This window comes from Pan troglodytes, chromosome 8, assembly GCF_028858775.2.
Source record: "Pan troglodytes isolate AG18354 chromosome 8, NHGRI_mPanTro3-v2.0_pri, whole genome shotgun sequence".
NCBI classification, from domain to species: Eukaryota; Metazoa; Chordata; class Mammalia; order Primates; family Hominidae; genus Pan; species Pan troglodytes.
In genome coordinates this window covers 121608069-121632029 of record NC_072406.2, presented here as the reverse complement: position 1 = coordinate 121632029, position 23961 = coordinate 121608069, and the positions used below count along the sequence as shown (strand labels likewise).

At 40.2% G+C, this 23961-nt stretch overlaps 1 protein-coding gene across 1 annotated transcript; it reads right to left on the bottom strand.

Annotated features, from left to right (window-relative positions):
- Positions 1-306: 306 nt before the first annotated feature.
- On the bottom strand, positions 307-3271 carry LOC104008300 (uncharacterized). The gene is made up of 2 exons (XM_009459226.5): positions 2964-3271; positions 307-1594 (listed from the first exon to the last, which is right to left on the bottom strand). The coding sequence occupies exons 1-2, from the start codon at positions 3099-3101 to the stop codon at positions 1424-1426; spliced, it is 309 nt and encodes a 102-aa protein (XP_009457501.1). The 5' UTR covers positions 3102-3271; the 3' UTR covers positions 307-1423.
- Positions 3272-23961: the final 20690 nt, after the last annotated feature.

Sequence of the window (23961 nt, the reverse complement as noted above, 5' to 3'; positions counted from 1 at the left end):
GGTCTTGCAGTTGTGAGGACAGAGGTCCAGGGCACAGTGGGCTCACCTTGGAGTACGCAGAGCCAGGCTGTCTCCATACAGAGACTTAAACTCACTTAGACCTGGGGTGGTGGCTGGTCAGGGTTAGGCTGCAGGCGGCAGGACGTGGCCACACCGTCAGGGGTTTCCTGAGATGCCACAGGCTCAGGTCTGTTGGGGAGAGGCCTGGGTAACCTGGTGCCTCTGAAGCCTCCTGAGGTGGCCGGGCCTTGGTGGACCTGCAGGAACCTTCGGCTTCTCACGGAGGACTCACCATGCTCTGCTCTCTTTAAGATGAAACAGGCGCCTATTTAATCGACAGAGACCCCACCTACTTTGGGCCTGTGCTGAACTACCTGAGACATGGCAAGCTGGTGATTAACAGAGACCTCGCGGAGGAAAGTAAGCCGAGTTTTGGGCACAGGTGCCTTAGCTTTGGGGGCAAGGGCCCGACAAAGGTGCCAAGGGCTCCACTTAAGACACAGATGCCTGCAGCCTGGGGCCCCAGGGAGGAGCAGGCCCTGTACTCTGAAGCTGGGGCCGAAGTTCTGGTGCTGCGGCCACGGGCAGCGGTGCAGCTGCCGGACAGGGAGGCCTGGGGACCCTGTGGGTGTGGGGTCCTCCCTGGCCGCAGCTCCTTGGAGGGCTCCCTCTGTCCAGGCTCTGGCTGGCGACACAAGGGGTGTGAGGGGCTCCTCCCTGCTGTGACTGAGGTGGTCTGAGCAGGTGTGTGAGGCACATGCCTGGTGATGCCCTTGGTGTGCCTCATGGCCTGTTTCCCTGGCCTGCTCTCCCTCAAGGACAGCCCAAGGGTGGTGAATGTCTCTGTGCCATCACCTGGACTGTGCTTGCTGCTGCCAGCTGCCGTGTTCCATTCTGAGTGGTCGTGGTGCAGGGACGGCGCCCACATGCGTTGGGCCCAGGCTGGCCTGCCTGTGTGCTGCGGTGCTGGCTTGGCTCAGAACAGCCCGAGGCCTCGCCGTGAAGGCTGAGGGTTTCTGGGTACCTGCGTGCGGGTGTGGCCCTGCTCCCCCGGGTCCGTGTCTGCGCATCGGTCTGCACTGGGCAACGTCTGACTCCGTTTCTGTTCTGGGCCTGTGGGCCTCGGCATCTGCCTGCCTCCTCCGAGTTCACGCGGGGTGTGGAGTGACGGGGGCTGTGGCCCAGCCCTGGCCCTGCTCTGAGGCTGTGAGCCATGATGCCCACTCCTGTCTCTTTGGCAGGGAATGTCTTTCACATGTACTCTCTCTGGGCAGCCGCTTGTGTTCTGTCGTGGAGCCGCTCGAGTCGAGGCTTCGTTTTATCTCAGTCTGCCCCTAGTGGGATTGGCTCAGAAACAGGCGCTAGACACAGACCAAGGCCCTGCCACCCAGGCTCACCTCTAACCCACCTCTGAGGCAGCCACTCATGTCCTCGGTGCTGGAGAAGGGGGCTGTGCGGGACCCATGCGGGGCCGGGAAGCCTGTCTCTCTGAGGCCCTCGTCTCCTTGTCTCTATCCTGCGTGGCCCTGTCCCATGTAGGTGGCTGGGTGTTGTCCTGAGCTGCCATGTCCCATATGTGGGTTCCTCTGGGATCCTGGAGGAATGAAGACCACCCATGAGGAAGCCCTGAGGCAGGACCTGTGGAATCTGCGCTTAAGGCTCTTAAGGGAGGTTTGCAGTCCCTAAATGCTTCAGGTGGCCACGTCAGGCAGCACAGACTCTGCTCCCCAAGCCTGGCTCCCTTAGAGTTTGGGCTCAAAGGATGTCGGGAGAATGAGGGGCATTACGCAGCAGAGGCATGGTAGGGGCGTTGGGAAACTGACACTAGCAGAAATTTAGCTGTGGATGACTTTTAGATAAAATCTAGAATTCCCAGCTGGGTGCAGTAACTCATGCCTAAAACTCCAGCAGTTTGGGAGGCCGAGGCGGGTAGATCACTTGAGGTCAGGAGTTCCACACCAGCCTGGCCAACATGGTGAAACCCTGTCTCTACTAAAAATACAAAAATTAGCCAGGCATGGTGGCGCGCACCTGCAGTTCCCGCTAGTCGGGAGGGCGAGACAGGAGAATCGCTTGAACCCACAGCGGCAGAGGTTGCAGTGAGCCAAGATCGCGCCACTACACTCCAGCCTGAGCTACACACCAAGACCCTGTCTCAAAACAAATAAATAAAATCTGGACTTCCTCAGTCATGGAAAGTGGAACTCCGTACACGGTGCCAGTTAGAATAAGCCATGGAGACAGAAGTCAAACCAGAAAAACGGATCGCATGATAACAGTACTTAAGTACGAGGGGGTCACGGGGGAGGTGGCAAGAGGAACGCAGAGGAAACAAGGCTGAACTGGGCGACATGCCTGCCTCTCACAACACCCTCGGTCCCTTGGGCACACGGTCCACGCTCTCTACGAGAAGCTTAAAGAGCCAAGCGTGCTGAAGACCCCATGGCTGTGGTCAGGCTGGGAGACCAGCAGCCTCAGAGCCTACTCAGCACTGAAGCAGAAGGTACCAGTGTCCCCACCAACACCACGTCCCAAAAGTTCAAGCACACAACACTCGGGCGTTTCTGTGGAAAGACAGGCAGTGTTCTGGAGCATCTTGGACACACAGTTGTACAAGCACCAAGCCAAGCGCAGATGCGACAGGCCGGGCAGGAGGCCCCGTACGTGGGACCCCAGGGCCAGTGCCGGGGGTGCTCAGTGTCCGGTTCTAGCGGCACCCTCTGGGTGGAAACTCACTAGCCTGTCCACGGCCACGGAAATGACGAGAACATGACCCACCCAGCACCTCACCCGCCACTGCCTCACGGCAGCAAAGACTACAACCACCAGCAGGCCTGACGCAGTGGCACAGACACCCTCCCCTTTCGGCTACAAATCACACGTGGGTCTGGCGCACGGGCATGAAGCCCAGTGCACGCAGGACCCAGTGCCACCCGCCTCGCCCGCCATCCTGGCCAGCTTACATTGCCATAGCAGTCCTCGTCGTCTTCCGACATAGCCGGCAGGTAAGCGGTGAGCTTCGGAGGCGTCTGCTGGTGCAGGTTCTCCCACGTGACGGACTCGAAGAACGGGTGTGCTTTAAGAGGTCCGTACCCTTCCATTTCCTCACAGCCTAACCGCTTTGTGGCATCTAAAACCTTAAGTAACAATCAAGACAAGTCACTGCCAGGGTGAAAACGTGATTCTGACCAAAGAAACCCAAACCTGGTAGCCGGGCACGGTGGCTCACGCCTGTCATCCCAGCACTTTGGGAGGCTGAGGCGGGCAGATCACCTGAGGTCGGGAGTTCGAAACCATCCCGGCCAGCATGGTGACAACCCGTCTCTACTAAAAATGTGAAAATCGGCTGGGCGTGGTGGTGCACGCCTGTGGTCCCAGCTACTCGGGAGGCTGAGGGAGGAGAATCGCTTGAACCCGGGAGGCAGAATTTGCGGTGAGCCACGATCGCACCATGGCACTCCAGCCTGTGCGACGAGAGCAAAACTCCACCTCCAAAAAAAAAAAAAAAAATGTATCTCATCTCATCATAAGTCCCTTTCCATTTCCAAGTGCCTGATTCTTGACAGGAAATGACTGTAGCAGGAATAATAAAAGAAACTAAAATTTAAAAATCAAAAAAAAAAAAAAAGCACTAAATAAGGAAAGACTCTTAGCAGTCACTATGAAAACACATGCAAGGACACAGACCAATGACACTATAAAGCAACCACGCAAACAAATCTGCATAATAACCAGCTAACAATATGATGACAGGACCAAATTCACACATATCAATACTAACCTTGAATGTAAACAGGCCAAATACCCCCATTTAAAAGGCACAGAGTGGCAAGCCAGATAAAAAAGCAAGACTGTCTTCAAAAGACCCATCACATATGCAATAACATCCACGGGCTTAAAATAAAAGGATGAAGAAAAATCTACCAAGCAAATGGAAAACAGAAAAAAAGCAGGGGTTGCAGTCCTAATTTCAGATAAAACAGACTTTAAATCAACAAATATAAAAAAAAATGAAGAAAGGCATTACATAATGGTAAAGAGTTCAATTCAACAAGAAGACCTAACTGTACTAAATAAATATGCACCCAACACAGGAGTACCCAGATTCATAAACTGAGTTCTTAGAGTTCAATAAAGAAACTTAGATTCCCACAAAATAATAGTGGGTGATTTCAACACATGACTATCAGTATTATATTATCAAGGCAGAAAATTAATGAAGATATTCAGGACCTGAACTCAACAGTGGATCAAATGGACATAATAGACATCTGCAGAATTCTCCAGCCCGAAACAACAGAATATACATTCTTCTCATTGCCACATAGCATATACTCTAAAATCAATCACACAATTGGACACAAAACAATCCTCAGAAAATTAAGAAAAAACAAAATCATATCAACCACATGCTCAGACTACAGTGAAATAAAAATAGAATTCAATATGAAGGAAATCACTCAGAACGATACAATTTCATGGAAATTAAATGACCTGCACTTGATTGACATTGGAGTAAATAATAAAATTAAGGCAGAAGTTGAGTTCTTTGAAACTAATGAGAACAAAGATATATCAGAATCTCTGAGAAACAGCTAAGGCAGTGTTAAGAAAGAAATTTACAGCTGTAAACCCCCACATCTAAAAGTTAGAAAGATCTCAAATTAACAACCTAACATCACAACTAGAAGAACTAGAGAAGCAAGAGCAAACCAACCCCAGAGCTCCCAGAAGATAAGAAATAATCAAAATCAGAGCTGAACTGAAGGAGACTGAGACATTAAAAACCATGGAAAAGATTAATGAATCCAGGAATGGGCTATTTGAAAAAATTAATAATATAGATAGACTGCTAGCTAGACTAATAAAGAAGAAAAGAGAGACCATCCAAATAAACACAATTAAAAATGACAAAGAGGACATTACCATAGACCCTACAGAAATACCTATACCCATCAGAGACTACTACAAACACCATTATGCAAACAAATTAGAAAATGTAGAAGAAACAGATAAACTCCTGGACATATACATCCTCCCAAGACTGAATCAAGAAGAAACTGATTTCCTGAATAGACCAATAATGAATTTCAAAATTGAATCGGTAATAAATAGCCTGCTAAGCAAAAAACCCACAAAAAACAACATCCCAGGACCAGATGGATTCACAGCTGAATTCTAACAGATATACAAAGAATAGCTGGTCCCATTCCTGCTGTAACTATTCCAAAAAATTGAGGAGGAGGGACTCCTCAACTCATTCTATGAAGCCAGCATCATTCTGATACCAAAACCTAGCACAGACACAATTAAACAAACAGAAAACTAAACATCAATATCCTTGATGAACATAGATGCAAAAATCCTCAACAAAATACTAGCAAGCTGAATAGAGCAGCACATTAAAAATCAAATTAATAATGATCAAGTAGGCTTTATCCTTGGAATGCAAGTTTGGTTCAACATATACAAATTAATAAATGTGATTTGTCACATAAACAGTACTCAGGAGAAAAACCACATGATTGTCTCAATAGATGTAGAAGAGGCTTTTGATGAAATTCAACATTCCATCATAAAACCCTCAGAAACCTAGGCATCGAAGGAATATACTTCAAAATAAGAAGAAACATGTATGGCAAACCCAGAGCTAACATCATACCAAAAGGGCAAAAGCTGGAAGCCCTCCCCTTGAAAACAAGCATAAGACAAGGATGCCTTCTCTCATCACTCCTATTCAACAAAGTATTGGAAGTCTGGGCCTAATCAACCAGGCAATAGAAAGAAATAAAAGGCATCCAAATAGAAAAAGACGAAGTGAAACTACCCCTGCTTACAGATGACATAATTCTATATTTAGAAAGCTCCATAGCCTCTGTCCAAAAGCTACTTGAGCTGATAAACAACTTCAACAAAGTTTTAGGATCCAAATTACATGTACAAAATCAGTTGCATTCCTGTACACCAACGACATCCAAGCTTAGAACCAAATCAAGAATACAATCCCATTTATGATTGCCACAAAAAGAAAATACCTAGGAATACATCTAACCAGGGATGTGAAAGATCTCTACGATAAGAATTACAAAACACTGCTCAAAGAAATCAGAGTAGACACAAACAAATAAAAAAAATTACATGCTTAGGAATAGGAAGAATCCAATATCATTAAAATGGCCATACTACCTAAAGTAATTTACAGATTCAATGTTACTCCTATCAAACTACCAATGACATTCTTCACAGAACTAAAAAAAACACTATTTTAAAATTCATATGGAACCAAAAAAGAGCTCAAATAGCTGAGGCAATTCTAAGCAAAAGAACAAACCTGGAGGCCTCGCATTACCTGACTTCAAACTACACTACAAGGCTGCAATAACCAAATCAACATTGTACTGGTACAAAAACAGACACATAGACCAATGGAACAGAATAGAGATCCCAGAAGTAAAGCTGCATACCTACAACCATCTGTTTCTTTGACAGAGCTGACAAAACAAGCATTAGGGAAGGGACTTTCTATTCAGTAAATGGTGCTGGGATAACTGGCTAGTTATTTACAGACAATTGAAACCGGACCTCCTCCTCATAGCATATATAAAAATCAACTCAAAATGGATTAAAGACTTAAATGTAAAACCTAAAACTATAAAAATTCTGGAAGATAATCCAGGAAATACCATTCTAGACATAGGAACTGGCAAAGATTTCATGGCAAAGATGTCAAAAGCAATTGCAACAAAAGCAAAAATTGATAAATGGGATCAAATTAAACTAAAGAACTTTTGCACAACAAAAGTAATCATCAATAGAGTAAACAGACAACCTACAGAATGAGAGAAAATATTAGCCAACTATGCTTCTGAAGAAGTTCTAATATCCAGAATCTATAAGAATCTTTAACAAATTTACAAGAACAAAAACCAAACATCTCCATTACAAAGCAGGCAAAGGACATGAGCAAATACCTTTCAAAAGAAGACATACATGCACCCAAAAAGAGTATGAAAAAAATGTTCAACATCACTGATCATTAGAAAAATTCAAATCAAAACAATGAGATGCCATCCCACACCAGTCAAAATGGCTTATTACTAAAATGTAAAAAACCACAGATGCTGGCGAGGTTGTGGAGAAAAGGAAACACTTATACACTGCTGGTGGGAATGTAAATTACTTCAGCCATTGTGGAAAGCAGTGTGGTGATTCTTCAAAGAAGTAAAAACAGAATTACCATTTGTATTAGTCTGTTTTCACACTGCTGATAAAGACATACCGAGACTGGGCAATTTACAATAGAAAGAGATTTAATGGACTTACAGTTCCACGTGGCTGGGGAGGCCTCACAATCGTGGCAGAAGGTGAAAGAGACTTCTCATCTGGCGGCAGACAAGAGAAGAGAGCTTGTGCAGGGAAACTCCAGTTTTTAAAATCATCAGATCTCATAAGACTTATTCACTATCACTAGAACAGCACAGAAAATACCTGTCCCCATGATTCCATTACCTCCTACCGGGTCCCTCCCATGACACGTGGGAATTCAAGGTGAGATTTGGGTGGGGACACAGCCAAACCATATCATCATCTGGCCCAGCAATCTCATTATTGGAGATATACCCAAAGAAATCCAAATCATTCTGCCATAAAGAAAGATGCATGCATATGTTCATTGCAGGACTATCCACAATAGCAAAGACATAGAATCAATCTAAATGCCCATCAATGATAGACTGGATAAAGAAAATGTGGTACATATACACTATGGAATACTATGTAGCCATAAAAAATAATGGGACCATGTCCTTTGCAGCAACATGGATGGAGCTGGAGACCGCTATCCTAAGCAAACTAACATAGGAACACAAAACCAAATACCACATGCTCTCACTTATAAATGGGAGCAATATAATGAGAACATATGGACACAAAGAAAAGAACAATAGACACAGGGGCCGACATGGGGGTGGCGGGTGGCAGGAGGGAGAGAATCAGTAAAACTACCTGTCAGGTACTATGCTTAGTACCTGGGTGATCTTTACACCAAACCTCCATGACAATAATTCACCTATATAACAAAGCTGTGCATGTACCCCTGAACCTAAAATAAAAGTTAAAAGAAAAAAAAGTTGTGCAGAATCTTACAGCAGTACTAGAGTTAAAAAAACAACAACAACTTAGAAACATAATTTCCCATACATGGGCACCTACCAATTTTCTAACAATAAGAAAAAAGAAGATAATATGGTCCCTAATATGTGCCGTTAAACTACTGAAGCCTAATATTCCAACAAAAGACATGCATCAGGCTCAGGAGATGGCTCCTCTTCCTACACTTTTACTTTACCAAGACTTTGACCTGGCTAATCCTTCTCACATGTAATCTAGGAGAGAACAGAAAATAGTTTGAGGTGATGGCTGCCTACAGCTTGAGAAGACATAAAATCTGCAGCTGAACATTGTATGTAGCTTCCTTAATGAAAGATCTCATTCTTTAATTTTAATTGTTAATATGATTTACATGATCCAAAACATATTTGTGAAACCCAAATGGCATTTTTGTCTTTAACTTTAGGAAACTGTTTTCATAGTGTAAAGTTTTTTTTTTTAACTCCTCTCTTATTATTTTGAGCCATTAATATATCTAGTTTTGCTTTTTCACACATCTTTGTGTGTTTGAAGAAGGAAAATCATTCTCCAGAAATTATTTTCACAGAAGAAATGATTGCCTAAAGCTAATCAGGAGGAAGAGGGATCCATTCATGAAGTCTGAGGAGTGTCTCTACTTCTGGTATAGCCTGCCCTGGCGACTAGCATTCTGAGTCACCTATGTCCCATGGCTACATCTAAAGTGTCTCCCCACAGTTCTGGCTGGGAGCTCTCATGGGAACAATGGCTATGGCCTCCTCACTGGTTTCCAAAATGCTTCCTCAATTATTCCCCTTCAATCCACTTTCCATAAATCAGTCAAAGTGACTTTCTGCAGCTCAGAATTCCTCAGTGGCTTTCCTTGGTTCAGAATGAAACAAAAACTTCATGCCATGTCCTACATGTACCTCATGATCTGGCTGCAAGCTCTCTGATCAGGGTAACTTAGGAAAGATTTGAGTGAGTACAACTGAAGGTAAGTGAGCTTGGTATCTACCTGCATGGCCATAGTCTGAGAGCTTTCCTGGGAAGTCAACAGCGGGTGTCCAAGAACCACTCCTCCTTTCTCTTTGCCCATCTATGCTCCTTATATATATCTGCGATGAGCCTAATTCTTGTTCTTCCTCCTCCTCCTGCTCCTCCTTGTCATCCTTTTTCCAGCTAGACTTGTCCCTGACAACTTAACAGAAGCAATGATTCTGGGGCTGAAGTGAAACTTATTTTGGATAAGACATCCTGCTATAGAAGAAGCATAAGTTTCACTCTCATGATCTTTGCATTTGATAATTTTGCATCTTTCATCTCAGATAAAGAATTACCATCATGGACCCAAATTTTTAAACCAGTTTGTTCTACAGAGGCACATCAGATGGAAGCAAAAGAAAGCTCTGTATTGACCCAAGTAATGACTATGCTATGGAAAGAGCAGAAGTGGACTCTAGCTGGGGCTGAATGCAGCTCAGACTTGGTTCGCTTGAGGCCAGGCCCATAAGTACTCCTGTAATGAGTTTCTTTACTTGTAAGCATCTGCTATCACTGCTTAGCCCCAGACATGTTGTGGTGGATCTGGTGAGTAAAGTGGGACTGGCTACCAAATTTCAGGAGAGATCGTGGAATCTTGTAGAAGTCACAAATGTCAAAGATCATCACAAACTCTGAGACTTTTTTGTTAGTGAGGGTCAGTGCCCAGGGGCACAATTTGACCCTTGGAGGGAGATTGTTAGGTCACACCCTCAGGTGGCCCCTCTTCATCCTCACCTCCTGTTGGGTATGGGCATGGCCTATGACTTGCAACCAACTAATGGAATATGGCAAAAGTGATGGGATGTTACTCCTGTGATTGTGGCCAGTTGAATGGTTCTATTGTTTTAGCAGATTCTTTCTGTCTTCCTCCTTCCTTCTCTATCTGCTTCTGACTTTGAAGAAGCAAACTTACATGGATTCTACAGCCTCAAGGAAGTGAATTCTATCAACCATTTAGGAGATCTTGGAAGTAAGATCCTCCCCAGTAAAGGGTCTGATGAGAATCCTGCTATGGTGAACACTTGGGTGCAGCTTTATGGGACCCTCAGCAGAGGGCCCAGCTATGCTTGGACACCTGAGTCAGACACTAGGACGTATACATGAGTGTTGCTTGAAGTTGCTTAATTTGTAGTAATTTGTTACTCACACTAGACAACCAATGATCACACTCCGAGGCACTTCTAAGTATTTCTTTTCTTTTCTTTTTTTTTTTTTTTTTGAGACAAAGTCTTGCTCTGTCGCCCAGCAGGCTGGAGTGCAGTGGCGCAATCTTGGCTCACTGCAACCTCCACCTCCCGGGTTCAAGCAATTCTCTTGCCTCAGTCTCCCGAGTAGCTGCGATTACAAGCATGCCCCACCAAGTCCAGCTAATTTTTGTATTTTCAGTAGAGACAGGGTTTCACCATGTTGGCCAGGCTGGTCTCAAACTCCTAACCTCAAGTGATCCACTCACCTCGGCCTCCCAAAGTGCTGGGATTATAGGCATGAGCCACTGCACCTGGCCACTTCTAAGTATTTCTAATTCTCTAGATAACACAATTTTGGAAACAAACTAAGAAAGAACATTGTGTAATACAAATGATATTTGTGATACAATCAAAATTACTAGAGTTTGTGAGGTTCACATTCAAAATGTCATCTGTAGCCTATACTTCCCTGCAACCTGCCTTCTCTGTCTCATTATCCACCTGCTCTGCTGGGCCCTACACAGTGACAAGGAGAATTATGATGCTGGGTTGGGACAGAATCCTTGAGGGCAGAATGCCAGTCCAGAGGACACTAAAATCAGGTCTCAACTGGGTTTTACCCACCTGAGAAATTTCCACAGCAAGGGGGAAAACCCAAGTCAACACAGGGAATAAGTGGATCTACATTCTGAGAAAGAAGAAATAAAGCTAGTCTTTTAACTGAAAGAACAATTAAGACGGGAAGCTTGGATACGTATAATGAAGATCAGATCCAGATGGCTAGAGATGGGATCCCTGAACAAGGGAATTGAAGCATGGTTGGAGGACTCAGCTTTCTAGGAAGACAGCATCCTAGTCAGCTTTCTTCCGCATCTTTGCTAATGCAAGCCAGTCACTGTTTTTTTTTGTTTTTGTTTTTTGTTTTTTCCTTCCTACACTTCATCTTCAAGGCCCATCTGAAGTTTTATTTCCTTCATAAAACTGTTTCAAATTACAACAGACTTTATACATTTTGACACTTCCAAATGGATTCTAAGTGTTTTGAGGGTAGGGTTTCTATGTGGCAAAGATGTTTCATTTTCCCTTGTAACACAGCCCCCTTGCAGCTAATTGGAGCCACATGACTAGGCTTGGCCAATGGAATACATGTAAAAACTCTCTTATGACCTGGCCCAACAAAATTCTCCTTGTATGATATCCTGCTTCTTCCTTTTTCACAGTGACCTTGAAAGCTGCCTGTTGAAGATGTCATTGAAAAGACCCCAATGCTTGAGTTATTGATTAGAGAAGAGCTGCCCAAGATAATTTTTCAACCACTTAGTCCCTCATAGAAATAAGAAATAAATGCATTTATGTTAAAACATTGAGAAATTTGGAATTTTGTTACAGCTGTTGTGTTAATCAGCTTAAAATTCTATGTATTCTATTCATTTATTGAATAGGCTAAAACGTGGAAAGAACTTAGAGTGAATTTTAGCATAACGTATGTGCTCGATAGAAGTTATCATTCCTATCTGTATCAGTTAGTTATTGCTATGCAAAACCATTCCAAAGTTAAGTGCCTTAAAATGGCAGTCACATATTTGGTTTGTGATTCTAAGGGAAGGCAATTTAGGCTGGGGTCAGCCAGGCGAGGCGGTTCTTCAGGTCTTGGCCAGGAGCACTCATATGTCTGCATCCAGCTGTGGCTTCCCTTGTAGGGCGGCTTGGCTCTTTCTCCAGGTGGTATCTCATCTTCCAGCATGAGCGTGGAAGATGGCAAATGCAGGAGAGTAAGGAAGAGAATAAACAAGGCAAGGCTTCTTCGCACGTGGACTTAAAACCAGTATAATGTTATTTATGCCATATTCTATTAGCTAAAGCAGTCACAAGACCATCCCAGGTTTTTTTTTTTTTTTTTTTTTTTTTTTTTTTTTTTTTTTTTTGAGATGCTCTGTCGCCCATGCTGGCGTGCAGTGGTGCCATCGTGGCTCACTGCAACCCCCGCCTCCTGGGTTCAAGTGATTCTCCTGCCTCAGCCTCCTGAGTAGCTGGGATTACAGTTGTGCACCACCATGCCTGGCTAATTTTTGTATTTTTAGTAGAGATGGGGTTTCACCATGTTGATCAGGCTGGTCTTGATCTCCTGACATTAGGTGATCCACCCACCTTGGCCTCCTAGATTTAAGAGAAGAGGAAATAGACACAATTTCTTGGAGGGAGATAATGAAGCCACATAGCAAGGGATAAAGAAATGGTAGAGTATTAAAGTCACTTTTTTGCAATCAGTTTATATCATTATTATTTCCATTGTTGTGGCTATTCCTTCAAGTCATATAGATTGAGAATCATCTTGGGCCAGGTGGTAATCTAAGAATTAAACAGAAGAAATCAGCAAATTGTCACTATCCTGACCATGAAGAGTTTATAGTCTATTATTAATAATAATTGCTAATATGTATTGAATAAAACCTGCCAGGCACTATTCTAAGTGCTTTATATGTATTAGCTTATTTAATACTCATAATAACATTATATTATTTCTATGGTTAATAAAACTGAGACATACAGGGGTTAAATTACATACCTAAGGTCACACAACTATAAATAGTATCTGGATTTAATCTTAGACATAAACTCTGCCTCTCACAGTTTCCGTATGTTTCTAATGTTTATCAGAACCCTGAGAATTGACAAAACCAGGCCCAGAATGTAATGGAAAGACTTCATGTTGGAGGTAATACTCAGACAAAATTTGATAGAAGAGTGAAAGTTTACTAAGCACAGCACAGTAGATACCCATAGTATTTGCCAATTAATAATCAGTTGAATTATTAATTAATTAAGCTACCTTCAGCAAGCATGGGGTTTTTAAAGACTCTGAGTTAGTTATGACTATTGGTTAGAAGACTCATAAATGCAAGTCAAACTGAATTAAAGAGCAAAAAAGAGGTAGGAGTTATTTATTAGCTCACAGTCATGGTAAGATTCATAGACTATAACAATGTGAAGAACAAAAGCTCCCTGTCTCTGCTTTGTTTCCTTCTGTGATGGCTTCATTCCTAGTCAGAGTCTTTCCATATTTGTGGAAAACTGACCACCAGGTACCCCAGGGTCTCACACTGTATAAGAGTAGCTATCCAGGAGATAGAACTCTGTGGCTAGAGCAATGCAGGCCATCCCCATATTATTTCCTCTTTCAGGATGAGGAGTTGGATTGTGGCCAAATGGCTGAGTTCTGGCCAGGAAAAGATGAGTAAGAGGGACTAAAGCCACTTCAAACCCTGGCTTTCATAAACCACTCTTGATGCCTTCTAGCTCTCTCTTGTCCCTTTGTCATGATGTCTTCAAGGCCCCATGATTCAGATGGAGGAGCTACAACGTAGTAAAGTGGGGGCCACAGACATTCTGTGGACCAAAAATAAAGTTTATTGTTGGGAACAGGCCCCCAAATCTGGCCATAAACAGGGCCCAAACTGGCCATAAACAAAATCTCTGCAGCACTGTGACATGCTCGTAATGGCTATGATGCCCATGCTGAAGGTTTTTGGTTTACCAGAATGAGGGCAAGGAACACCTGGCCCACCCAGGGTGGGAAAACAGCTTAAGGAGTTCCCGAACCACAAACAATAGCATGAGTGATTTGTGCCTTAAGGACATGTTCCTGCTGCAGATAACTAGCCAGAGCCCATCCCTTTGTTTCCTGTTTTAGTTAATCTATAATCTATAGAAACAATGCTTATCACTGGCTTGCTGTCAGTAATTATGTTGGTAAAACTCTGTTCATGGCTCTCAGCTCTGAAGGCTGTCAGCCCCCTGATTCCCACTCTGCACTCAATATTGCTGTGTGTGTGTCTTTAATTCCTCTAGTGCCGCTGGGTTAGGGTCTCCACGACCGAGCTGGTCTCGGCAGTTTATTATCTTAAACCACTGAGATGTGAGGTTTTCTTTGTTCCTTCAGCATGGTATAGCCTATCTAGATTAATATAAATTTAAACACAATTTTCCCAATTTTCCAAGGACCAACTCTCTACTCATTTGGACTTTTGCCCGACTTTGCAATAGCTCCAGCAAAGCTAATCAAATATTAGGAGAGGACATTCCCCATATGGTCTGAGATGGGAAAAAAAAATTGCCCTACATTCTTCCATGGCCATTACTGATCTTTTGAGAGATGAATTACTATATATCATGCCCAATTTCCTGGATCATTGATAGAACACATGCTCACAAATCTACTGAGAGCTATAAGAATTGTCATTCTGAAAAAAGAAGTTTGGTCACTTTTGCCAACACAAATTCAATGGACATGTGTTAGTCCAGTTATCAAGCATTTTATCAACCTAAAAAGTTTTCTTTTCTTCACAACCTTTTCACGTCTGGGAATTTATGTTACTCAATTTAGTGTGTTTGTTCAAATATAGAAGGGCTTTATGTAAATTCCTTATTTTTCACTAACACTGTAATCTGGCTTTGTTTTTTTATTAAATAGTAATACATTTATCTTGGGGAAAAATTAATTTTTTTCTTTGCAAATCCTGCAGAATTGAAAAGTTAAACTCCAGAGATTATGATTCATATTGTACTTGGGCAAATCTCATCTATAATAATCCAATGCTGGGACTAATTTTTATTACAGAAAATCTTTCTTACACTGAAGAAATAGGGCTGGGAATGTTAGCATACTGAGATCATAGGAAAATCCATTCTATTCTCCATACTAGAGTTTTTACACTACAAACAGCGCAGACATAGGTTTTTCTTTAGTGACATAGATTTTCATGAATTTCAGATATCTCTGGAATGTTCTATTTCCACAATTGGACAAAATTTAAAGGCAACTTCTTTCAAGATTATTGTTTTTTTTGTAGGGGGAGCAATTACATAGTTTTGCACTTCCAGTGTTATGGTGTAGACATTTTACTAGGGCTGGACAGAATTTTACAAAATACATGAGACTCAAAAAAGCAGATTTTCGTGCAGAACTAAATGCCCAGATTAGTAATATAGGCAATAAGTTAGTACTGAAAATTTCAAACCCACAGGAATTTGAAAAAAAAGAAGGATGCTTGTGCCCCCTTCATGTAGTTTCATTACTCTTAACATCTTGCCACAATGGCTCTGTCTGTGTGTGTATGCATGTGTGTGCATACAAGTACATACACACATACACACATGTGGATACATATAAGCTTATGATACTTTCCTTTTTCCAAATCTTCCGACAGCAGCATGAGGACATCATATCATTTCTCCACTAAATACTTCACTATCCTTCACTAACCCAAGAACAAGAATATTTTTCCCCCTAAACAGATTTAATACCATTACCACACTTAGGAAAATCAGCATTAACACAGGAATATCATCAAACATGTAGTCCATACACAAGTTTTTAATATTTTCCCCAAAAAGTCCCTTATAGTTTTACTAATTTACAAAATAAGAATCATTTTAAGATATAGACATAATATTTGCTGTTGTGTGTTTTTAGTCTCCTATAATCTAGAACTTTCATTTCCCTTTTTTCTTCATGATATTGGATTTTTTTGACAATTCTTGACTAGATAGTCTGCAAAACATTCCAACTTCTGAATTTTTCTTACTGTTACATCTTGGTTAAATTCAGATCACACATTTCTGGCAAGAATCCCAAAAAGATGATGTGTGTCTCATACTGCCCATATTAGAAGATACAGGATATCAGGACATTCTACTATTGGCCATGGAACCTTGACCATTTGGTGAAAATGGTAACTGTTGGATTGCTCCATTGTACAATTTTCCCTCTGTAATTAGTTGGTAATCTGTTGGGTGATATTTTGAGACAATGTGAATTCATTGTCCAATGAATTTTCATCCAGTGGTTTTAATATTTATTGATGATTCTTGCTTGGATCATTATTATAATGGATGTTATAAAATATGATTTTCTAATTCCATTATTCCTTGTACTTTTGCTATTAGACATTCCTTTGTAAAAAAGTTTTCATTTGTTTTATCTTTTCTTTCTATGCATTATATATATTTATATAGTGTTCATTTTTAATATCACTGTGGACTCATGGATTATTTAAGTCTAGTTGTTCTTATACATTATGATTTTATTTGTGTTGCTTGAATTATTTCAAATTTGGCCAGGGGCACAACTTCAAGCAAACTCTGCATTTATTTGACAGAAAAACATTAATATTTTAGCACTCACTTGATTTCTGGTCTAACAAAATGCTTAAATTACCCTCCCTGCTCCAGCCACGGAACCAGCCATATACCAGAGAACAAAACAGAACAATAGTTTTTATTGAGATGTAACTTTCATATCATACAATTTGCTCATTTAAATACACAATACATTTATTTTGATATATTTAACATAACAACTTTTTTTTTATTTTTGTCTTCCCAAAAAGAGGCTTGTAGCCATCAGCAACACTCGCTATTCTCCTTCAGTCTCCAAGTGGCTCTCTCCTCCAAGACAGCTCTAGGCAACCACTAATCTACTTTCTGGCTCTATAGATTTGTCAATTTGGAGTATTTCCGATTAATGAATTGATACAATATATGATCTGTTGTGATTAGCTTCTTTCACTTAGCATAGTTTACAAAATTTGATCATATTATAGCATTTATTGGTACATCATCACTCCTTTTAAACCTAAGTGAGGTTTATATTGACTTAATTCCCAAGAAATATGAGACTATGTTCCTATATAGCTCCATTCTATCTTCTCTTTTTGTGGTATTATTTTTTACATATTATGTCTATGTATGTTGTAATAAAAACCTGAGAACAGATTGTTATAATTACTTTATCTTATCTTATATTTTTAATGAAAATGAGAGAAGAAAGTAGAACAAGCATATATTTATAGACATTGTAACATCAACTTTCTTTACCCTTTCTTCTTGTCATTTCTTTCTGTGAATTTGTGTCACCATCTAATGAACATTTCCCTCTTCTACACTTGTTCCTATCCACAGTTTTGTGCTTTTATTGTCAAAGATATTACATTTCTAAGTGTTATTGGGCTCAGCAATGTAATTATATATATATATATACCATTTTATAGGTGGAATGCATTTTTCCAGTCTGTCCTTTCTTTGGTCAGTCGGAAGTTAGCAGGAGTATCTCAAGCAGTAGCTTCAGTCATGCTTGCACAACTGCGGTTCCTCTTATATACTTCTGTCGTCATCATGAGAAGAGCTTCCCTGATAGCTGTTGTCTCCAACCTAGCCCCACAAGTAAACACTGTGTCCAAGACCAGCCTTTTCCTTGTTCTGGAAAAGGTGTTTTTTTGGGACCATACTCTGAGGAGGCAGAAATAAGGGAGATAAGAAATTCAATGAATTATTGGGTTAAGAAACCCTTTGTCCCTCCTCCTAGTAGAATATCAACAATACCACTTTTTGGATATTGCAAACTAGTATATTGGATTCTCTTCCCCCTTCTTTACTCTTTCAACCTCTGCAATGGAGACAGTGACATCCAGTACCCGTACTCTCCCCATCTAGCCCCTTGACACATGTGCTCACTTGTAGAAAGCTTTCCCTGAGGGTCATTAGAAACCTTGGATGAGTGCCTATGAAGTACCAGTTTTTTCTCTGTGGCTGCCCTTCACTGAGCTTCTTCCACCCACCCACACCCACATGATGTGTAGTGCTCAGAATTCAGCCCACCCAGCGTGTGCCTTTCTCTACTACCTGGTCATTTCCTCTCTTCATCACATAAACATTCCAGCAAATATTCCTATTACACAATTATGTCCATACCACCAAGGCTCAAGTCTGGTTTTTCTGTTGTTAGAAGGGGAGAAAATACTATATTCTGACAAAACACAAGTCTTTTTGCTCTTTAACTAAATATCAAGTCCTCTTTTTTATTCCTGAAGTCTTTAGCCATTTGACTTTTTAAAAAATCAGGCTCACAATGAATAAATCCATATTAAAAACAGTGTTTAGAGCCAGGCACAGTGGCTCAAACCTGTAATCCCAATACTTTAGGAGGCCGAGGTGGGCGAATCACGAGGTCAGGAGTTTGAGACCAGCCTAGCCAACATGGTGAAACCCATCTACTAAAAATACAAAAAATTAGCTGGGTGTGGTGGCAGGTGCCTATAACCCCAGCTACTTGGGAGACTGAGGCTGGGGAATTGCTTGAACCTGGGAGGCAGAGGTTGTAGTGAGCTGAGATCGCACCACTGCACTCCAGTCTGGGCAAGAGTGTGGCAGTCTGTCTCAAAAAAAAAAAAAAAAAAAAAAGAAAACAGTGTTTAGCTCTAATTAAAACACTTTCATTATCAGCTTTCCCTTTTAATTTCTCTTGCTGTTTACAACAAAAGAAACCACTGCCTTTCATCCGAGGCAGGTTTCTATAAGGGAACAATTTATTTCACTTCTTAACAACCCAGCTCCATGAATGCCACATTTATACAACATGGTTCATCTCAGCGCATCAGATCATGATATTTACATGGTTCATCTCAACATATCAGATGATGATATTTTAAGATTTCACTTATCTTAGAGACGGCTAAGCCTTGCTAGAATGCACTGAGGATGGCACCAGGAAAACTTCATCTTTCATTTTGACAGTGTGATATAAATTCCTAAGAAAAAGTGCTGCACTAATTTATAACTATCTTTAAGAACTAGAACTTAGGGTAAAGCTAATGGGTAATGGAGCTGGAAAGAACAATGAACTTATAGGTTATTTCATCACTAACTCTCACTAATTGTTTGTTTAAACAGAAGTCTTTATTTTGTCATAATTTGAGAGAAATAGTGAATTATAATGTGTCTGGGTTGTCATGTTATTTGAAACATTTCAACAGATTACTAGTCTAACATAGTAATTACAGTTACATTTCTAAGGGTAATTATGAAGAGAAATTCTGAGTTACAAATATACAAATGGTGTTTACTGACTGTTGGTGGTAGCCTCTGTCTAATGCCTTAAAATGTAGTACAGTTTTTTCATTAAGGTCACTAGCTATGTGACTTTTGGCAAGCCACTTACACTCATTAAACAAGACTTTCCTCATCTGTAGGAATAGAATAATAATACAATTCAAATGTTATAAGGATGAATTAAGCCTGGCATATATCAGAAATCAATAGCTGTTAGCTAAAATTATTATTATTATTAACATACGAATACTTATTGGGTATCCATTTCATGTCTAACACTAGGCTAAGTTCATTGGTGATTGTCAGAGAAGCAAGAGACATGATTCTGACTTTCAAGGAATTAAATCCTCTGTGAAGAGAACAAGATGAGACCAGGTATATTAAAGCCCAGCGCTTTCTGCAGGGTTTCTAGGAGTTGAGAACAGGAATAGATCAGTGAGTTGGAGTAGATAAAGTGGAGGATGGAGACCTCTATGGGCCTGTCATGAAGCATAAGTTTCTCAAAATCTTAATCCTCTTCATGAATTTATAAAAGCAAGTTATACTATATACAGCAGAGATGATAGATTTGGGGCTTACTATCAAGACAAGAGAGAAGAGAATATTTAACAGGAGCTGGTGATATTTCCAGAGATGCCTTACTGACAGTACTGCATAGGGTCTTTGCAACACAAGTTCAGTCCTTTCCAACTTTGCTATGAGATTTACAGGTAACATTAAATTTTAGAATAACATTAGTGGAAACTTTATGGTACATGCATTAAGAGATGCTGCTATTGTAGTTTCCCATGATATGTATTGAAAAGGAAATCCATTGTCATTCTATTAGAGCTATTTTAATACTCTAAGCATATCATTTGTACATTTGATTGTATGCCATCAATAGGAGCTTTCAAGAATGATTTTTCTCAGTGGAAAGAAAAGATGCAGAAGTGTTACAGTAATTATGGAAACCTACACCCTACATTTTTCACATGTAAAAGATGCATGTGATAATGGAAATGTAGGCATAACCATCTATTTCTTATTATTACTCACCATTTTTATAAGGAAGATGGATGGAGAAACTTATCTAGAGGTATATCTTTAAATAGCTGATTAAAAGCAGTTATGAAATTACTTTGAGGTCTGGATGCAATTGAAGCTAATTTGGATTTTCTTATCATCCTAAGATTTCAGAAGTGAATGAAAAAGAATAATAGGCCCTATTACAAAGAAATCACTTGATTCACACCTAAAGACAATGCAGAATTGTTCCCCAGAATAATGTGTATAGAACTTTGTCTAGACCAGTCAGAAATGAATATTCAGGAAAATGCACAGATCTACCCAACCTAGTGTTAGCTTGGAAACAAATTTCATAATGGTAGTAATGACTAGCCTTCCAGACGACTAATCTCCCCTTAAGATGGAAAAGAATATAGTATCTTGAGACTATCATAGATGGAGGTGGGTTGGCTTTGAAGTATCTAGATATATGTATGTAAGAATCAAAACTGGACTCTTATCTCACTCAATACACAAAATTTAATTTGAGATGAATCATTGACTTAAACACTAGTGCTAAAAATCATAAGACTTCTAGAATACTAGATGAATATTTTCTATGACTTTAGGATAGAAAAAGATTTATTAGAATGCAAAAGGCATTCACAAAGGAAAAAACAATACATTAGATTTCATCAAGATAAAAACGTTTTGGTCATAAAAGATGATGAGGGCAACCCACATTCTGGGTGAGAATATTTGCAAAATATTATATTAGACAAAGAACTTGTCTCATGAAACTATATGGAAAGGCTTTTAATTGTGGAGTGACTCAGTCATGTTTTCATTGTAATATATCACTCTGGTAGCTGTGTTGGATGGGTTTTTAAAAAACAGTATTGGACGCAGGGGGAGAGCAGGACACTGTGATAGTCACCCAGGTAAGAGATGACAAGGGCCTGGGATATTAGATGCAGTTTCATGTAGAAAGTTCTCTGAAGTTTTCAATGTAGTGAGGACCAGGAGAAAATCTAATATGTGTTTTTAGTTCCTTCTTATAGACTGGTGTTTGGGAAGCTCGGTAAGTTCTCCACAAATACATGAGAGAAGGAACAGCTTTATTTCTGCTACAGTAAGAGTGACTGTCCCAAAATGTGACCACTTTAGATTTCTAGCAGTTAGCAAAGATTTTTATTAATTAAAGGCAGTAGGTAAGGGAAAAATGAGGAATAGGAATGAGAAACAGGAAACATGATATAAGAGCAAGGAAGATATCCCATTAAGCAATTTTCAGTTCTTGAAAAGATGGTCTAAAAGTCCAGAAATATATATTCAAGAGATTAATCATTCTCAGTCCTTAAAAGATGGTCTAGGGTTAAGTAAGTCCAGGAAAATGACATTGCAGTTTTGAATTTATCAAGAAAATTGTCAGTTTATATCAGTCAATGAAAAATGTATTCTCTTTTGTCTCTGTTACATGAGGGTTGCAAAAAAGTCTTAACTCTTTACACTCATAAATTTTAGTTTTTGCCTGTTATTTTGCCGATGTTTTTCCGTAACAGTGTTTTTCTTCTTCCTTTGTGGGACTCAGATGACAAGACCATTGGGTCTTTTTGATATTGTTCCACAGTTTCCCAAGGGTCTGTTAATTTTTTTAAATCTCTTTTTCTTCTTTGTTTTTCAGATTGGGTAATTTCTATTGTTCTATCTTAACAGTTTAATAACTAATTTCTCTGTCATCTACATTATTCAATTGAGCCCACCCAGTGAATTTTTATAGTTTTCAGATATTATAATTTTCAGTTTTGAAATTCAAATTTTTGTCATTTCTATTTCTCTGCAGAGAATGTATATATGCTTCCATCAATCTTAAGCATTTACCTTTATTCCTAGAGCTGATTATAATAGCTGCTTTAAAACCTTTGAAAATTTCAACATCTGTAATATCTTGTGTTGGCATCTGTTAATTGTCTTCTCTCTTGAGACTTGAGTACTTTTTGATGTTCTTTTCATTTTAGGTAACTTTGAATTATATTTTTGGTGTTTTGAATATTTTATTGTAAGACTCTTGGTCCTGTTTAAGTCCTCTGGAGAATGTTGCTTTTAAAAAAATAAGGAAATCAAACCCAGCAATATTCAATTCATGAGTTCTGTTTAGCTTTTCTTCATGTGAGGATTCCAACACCGGTTCGGTTTTCAAAGCCTTTGCCATCCTGCTTGTGGTCTGTCCCATCATGTGCGTCTTGGTGATAAGCCTGGGACTTGTGTTCGTTCATAACAGAATGAAGGGAGAGACACTTTTCCAGGTCTCTCCTCTGGAATCCCCCTCACCCTCTCCTACTCTGTGTTCCATTTCCTACTCATCTGAAAGACTGGATTCCTTTTGGAGCTTTATCCACACTTATTTCTGCACAGTTCCACATGGCTGGCACCACTCTGGGCACAAAGTAGTGAAAGAAAAAGAATTGAATTTCTCTACACTCTTTGGACCACAGGGGTCCCTCTCCCGAATTCCTCTGGACTCGAGAGACAGGTTTTATCTTGGTTTTAGATGACTGTTCTGTTGCCACCTCTACCACTGTGGTTAGGGCTGCCTTTGAACCAGGGTTGGGAGTAAGAAAGAGAAAAGCAAAACAAAATGAAAATAATTCCGTCTATCCTCTCAGACCCACAAGGACTCCTTTTTCTTGTCTTCTGGCCAGAAAGACAGGGTTTTACTCAGGTATTTTTTTGTGCCTGCTCACTACACAGTTACACACTGGGATTACCCTTGAGTCAACCCAGGGGAGAGAAAAAAAGAAAAAAGCAAGAATCTCATCCCATGCAGGTCATTCTCCAAGTTTTGTCTCCTTTCTGCAATTTGCTTGCTGTTTACTTTTCAGAGTTCTTAGGTAGTTGCTTTTTGTATTTTCGGAGTCTTCAGTTGCAATTAATACAAGAGCTAGGCTATACTAGGCTTGTTCCATCCTTGTTGGCACTGGAATTCTCCATTTGTGCATTCATGACCGGCACTTTTAAAAGTTTTAATTGACAGGAAGTAATTGTGCATATGTATAGGGTGCAGAGTGATGTTTTGATACATATACACAATATGTAATGATCAAATAAGGATAATTAGCATATTCATCATCACAGATATTTATCATTTCTTTGTGTTGGAAACATTAAAAAATCTTCTTTTCTAGACATTTGAAGATATACAACAAATTATTAATAACTATAGTCAACTTACAGTGCTGCAGAGCACCAGAACTTATTACTCCTATCACGCTATAAATTTTTGGATTCATTAACCAGCCTTTCCCTGTCTTCCCCTCCCCATTACCCTTCCTACCTTCTATTAATCACAATTCTACTCTCTACTTCTATGGGCTTAACATATTTTAGCTCCCACATACACATGAGATTATGTGGTATTTGTCTTTCTGTGCCTGGTTTATTATAGTTAACATAATATTCTCCAGTTCCATCCATGTTGTTGCAAATGATAAGATTTCATTATTTTTATAGCTGAATTATATTTAATTATGTATATGTACCGCATTTTCTTTATCCATTTATTTATTGCTAGACATTAGGTTGATTCCATCTATTGGCTACTGTGAATAATGCTGCAATAAACCTGGGGTGCAGATATCTCTTTGATATACTGAGTTTCTTTCTGTTGGATATATACCTAGCAGTGGGATTCCTGGATCATATAGTAGTTCTATTTATAGTTCTTTGAGGC

What these genes read in the sequence shown, in the direction of transcription:
- LOC104008300 (XM_009459226.5), bottom strand. Translation starts at nt 3,101, where the DNA reads ATGGAAGGGTACGGACCTCTTAAAGCACACCCGTTCTTCGAGTCCGTC. An exon ending in ACGAGGACTGCTATGGCAAT is followed by an intron (nt 1,595 to 2,963) that starts GTAAGCTGGCCA and finishes TCATTCCTCCAG; the next exon opens with GATCCCAGAGGAACCCACAT.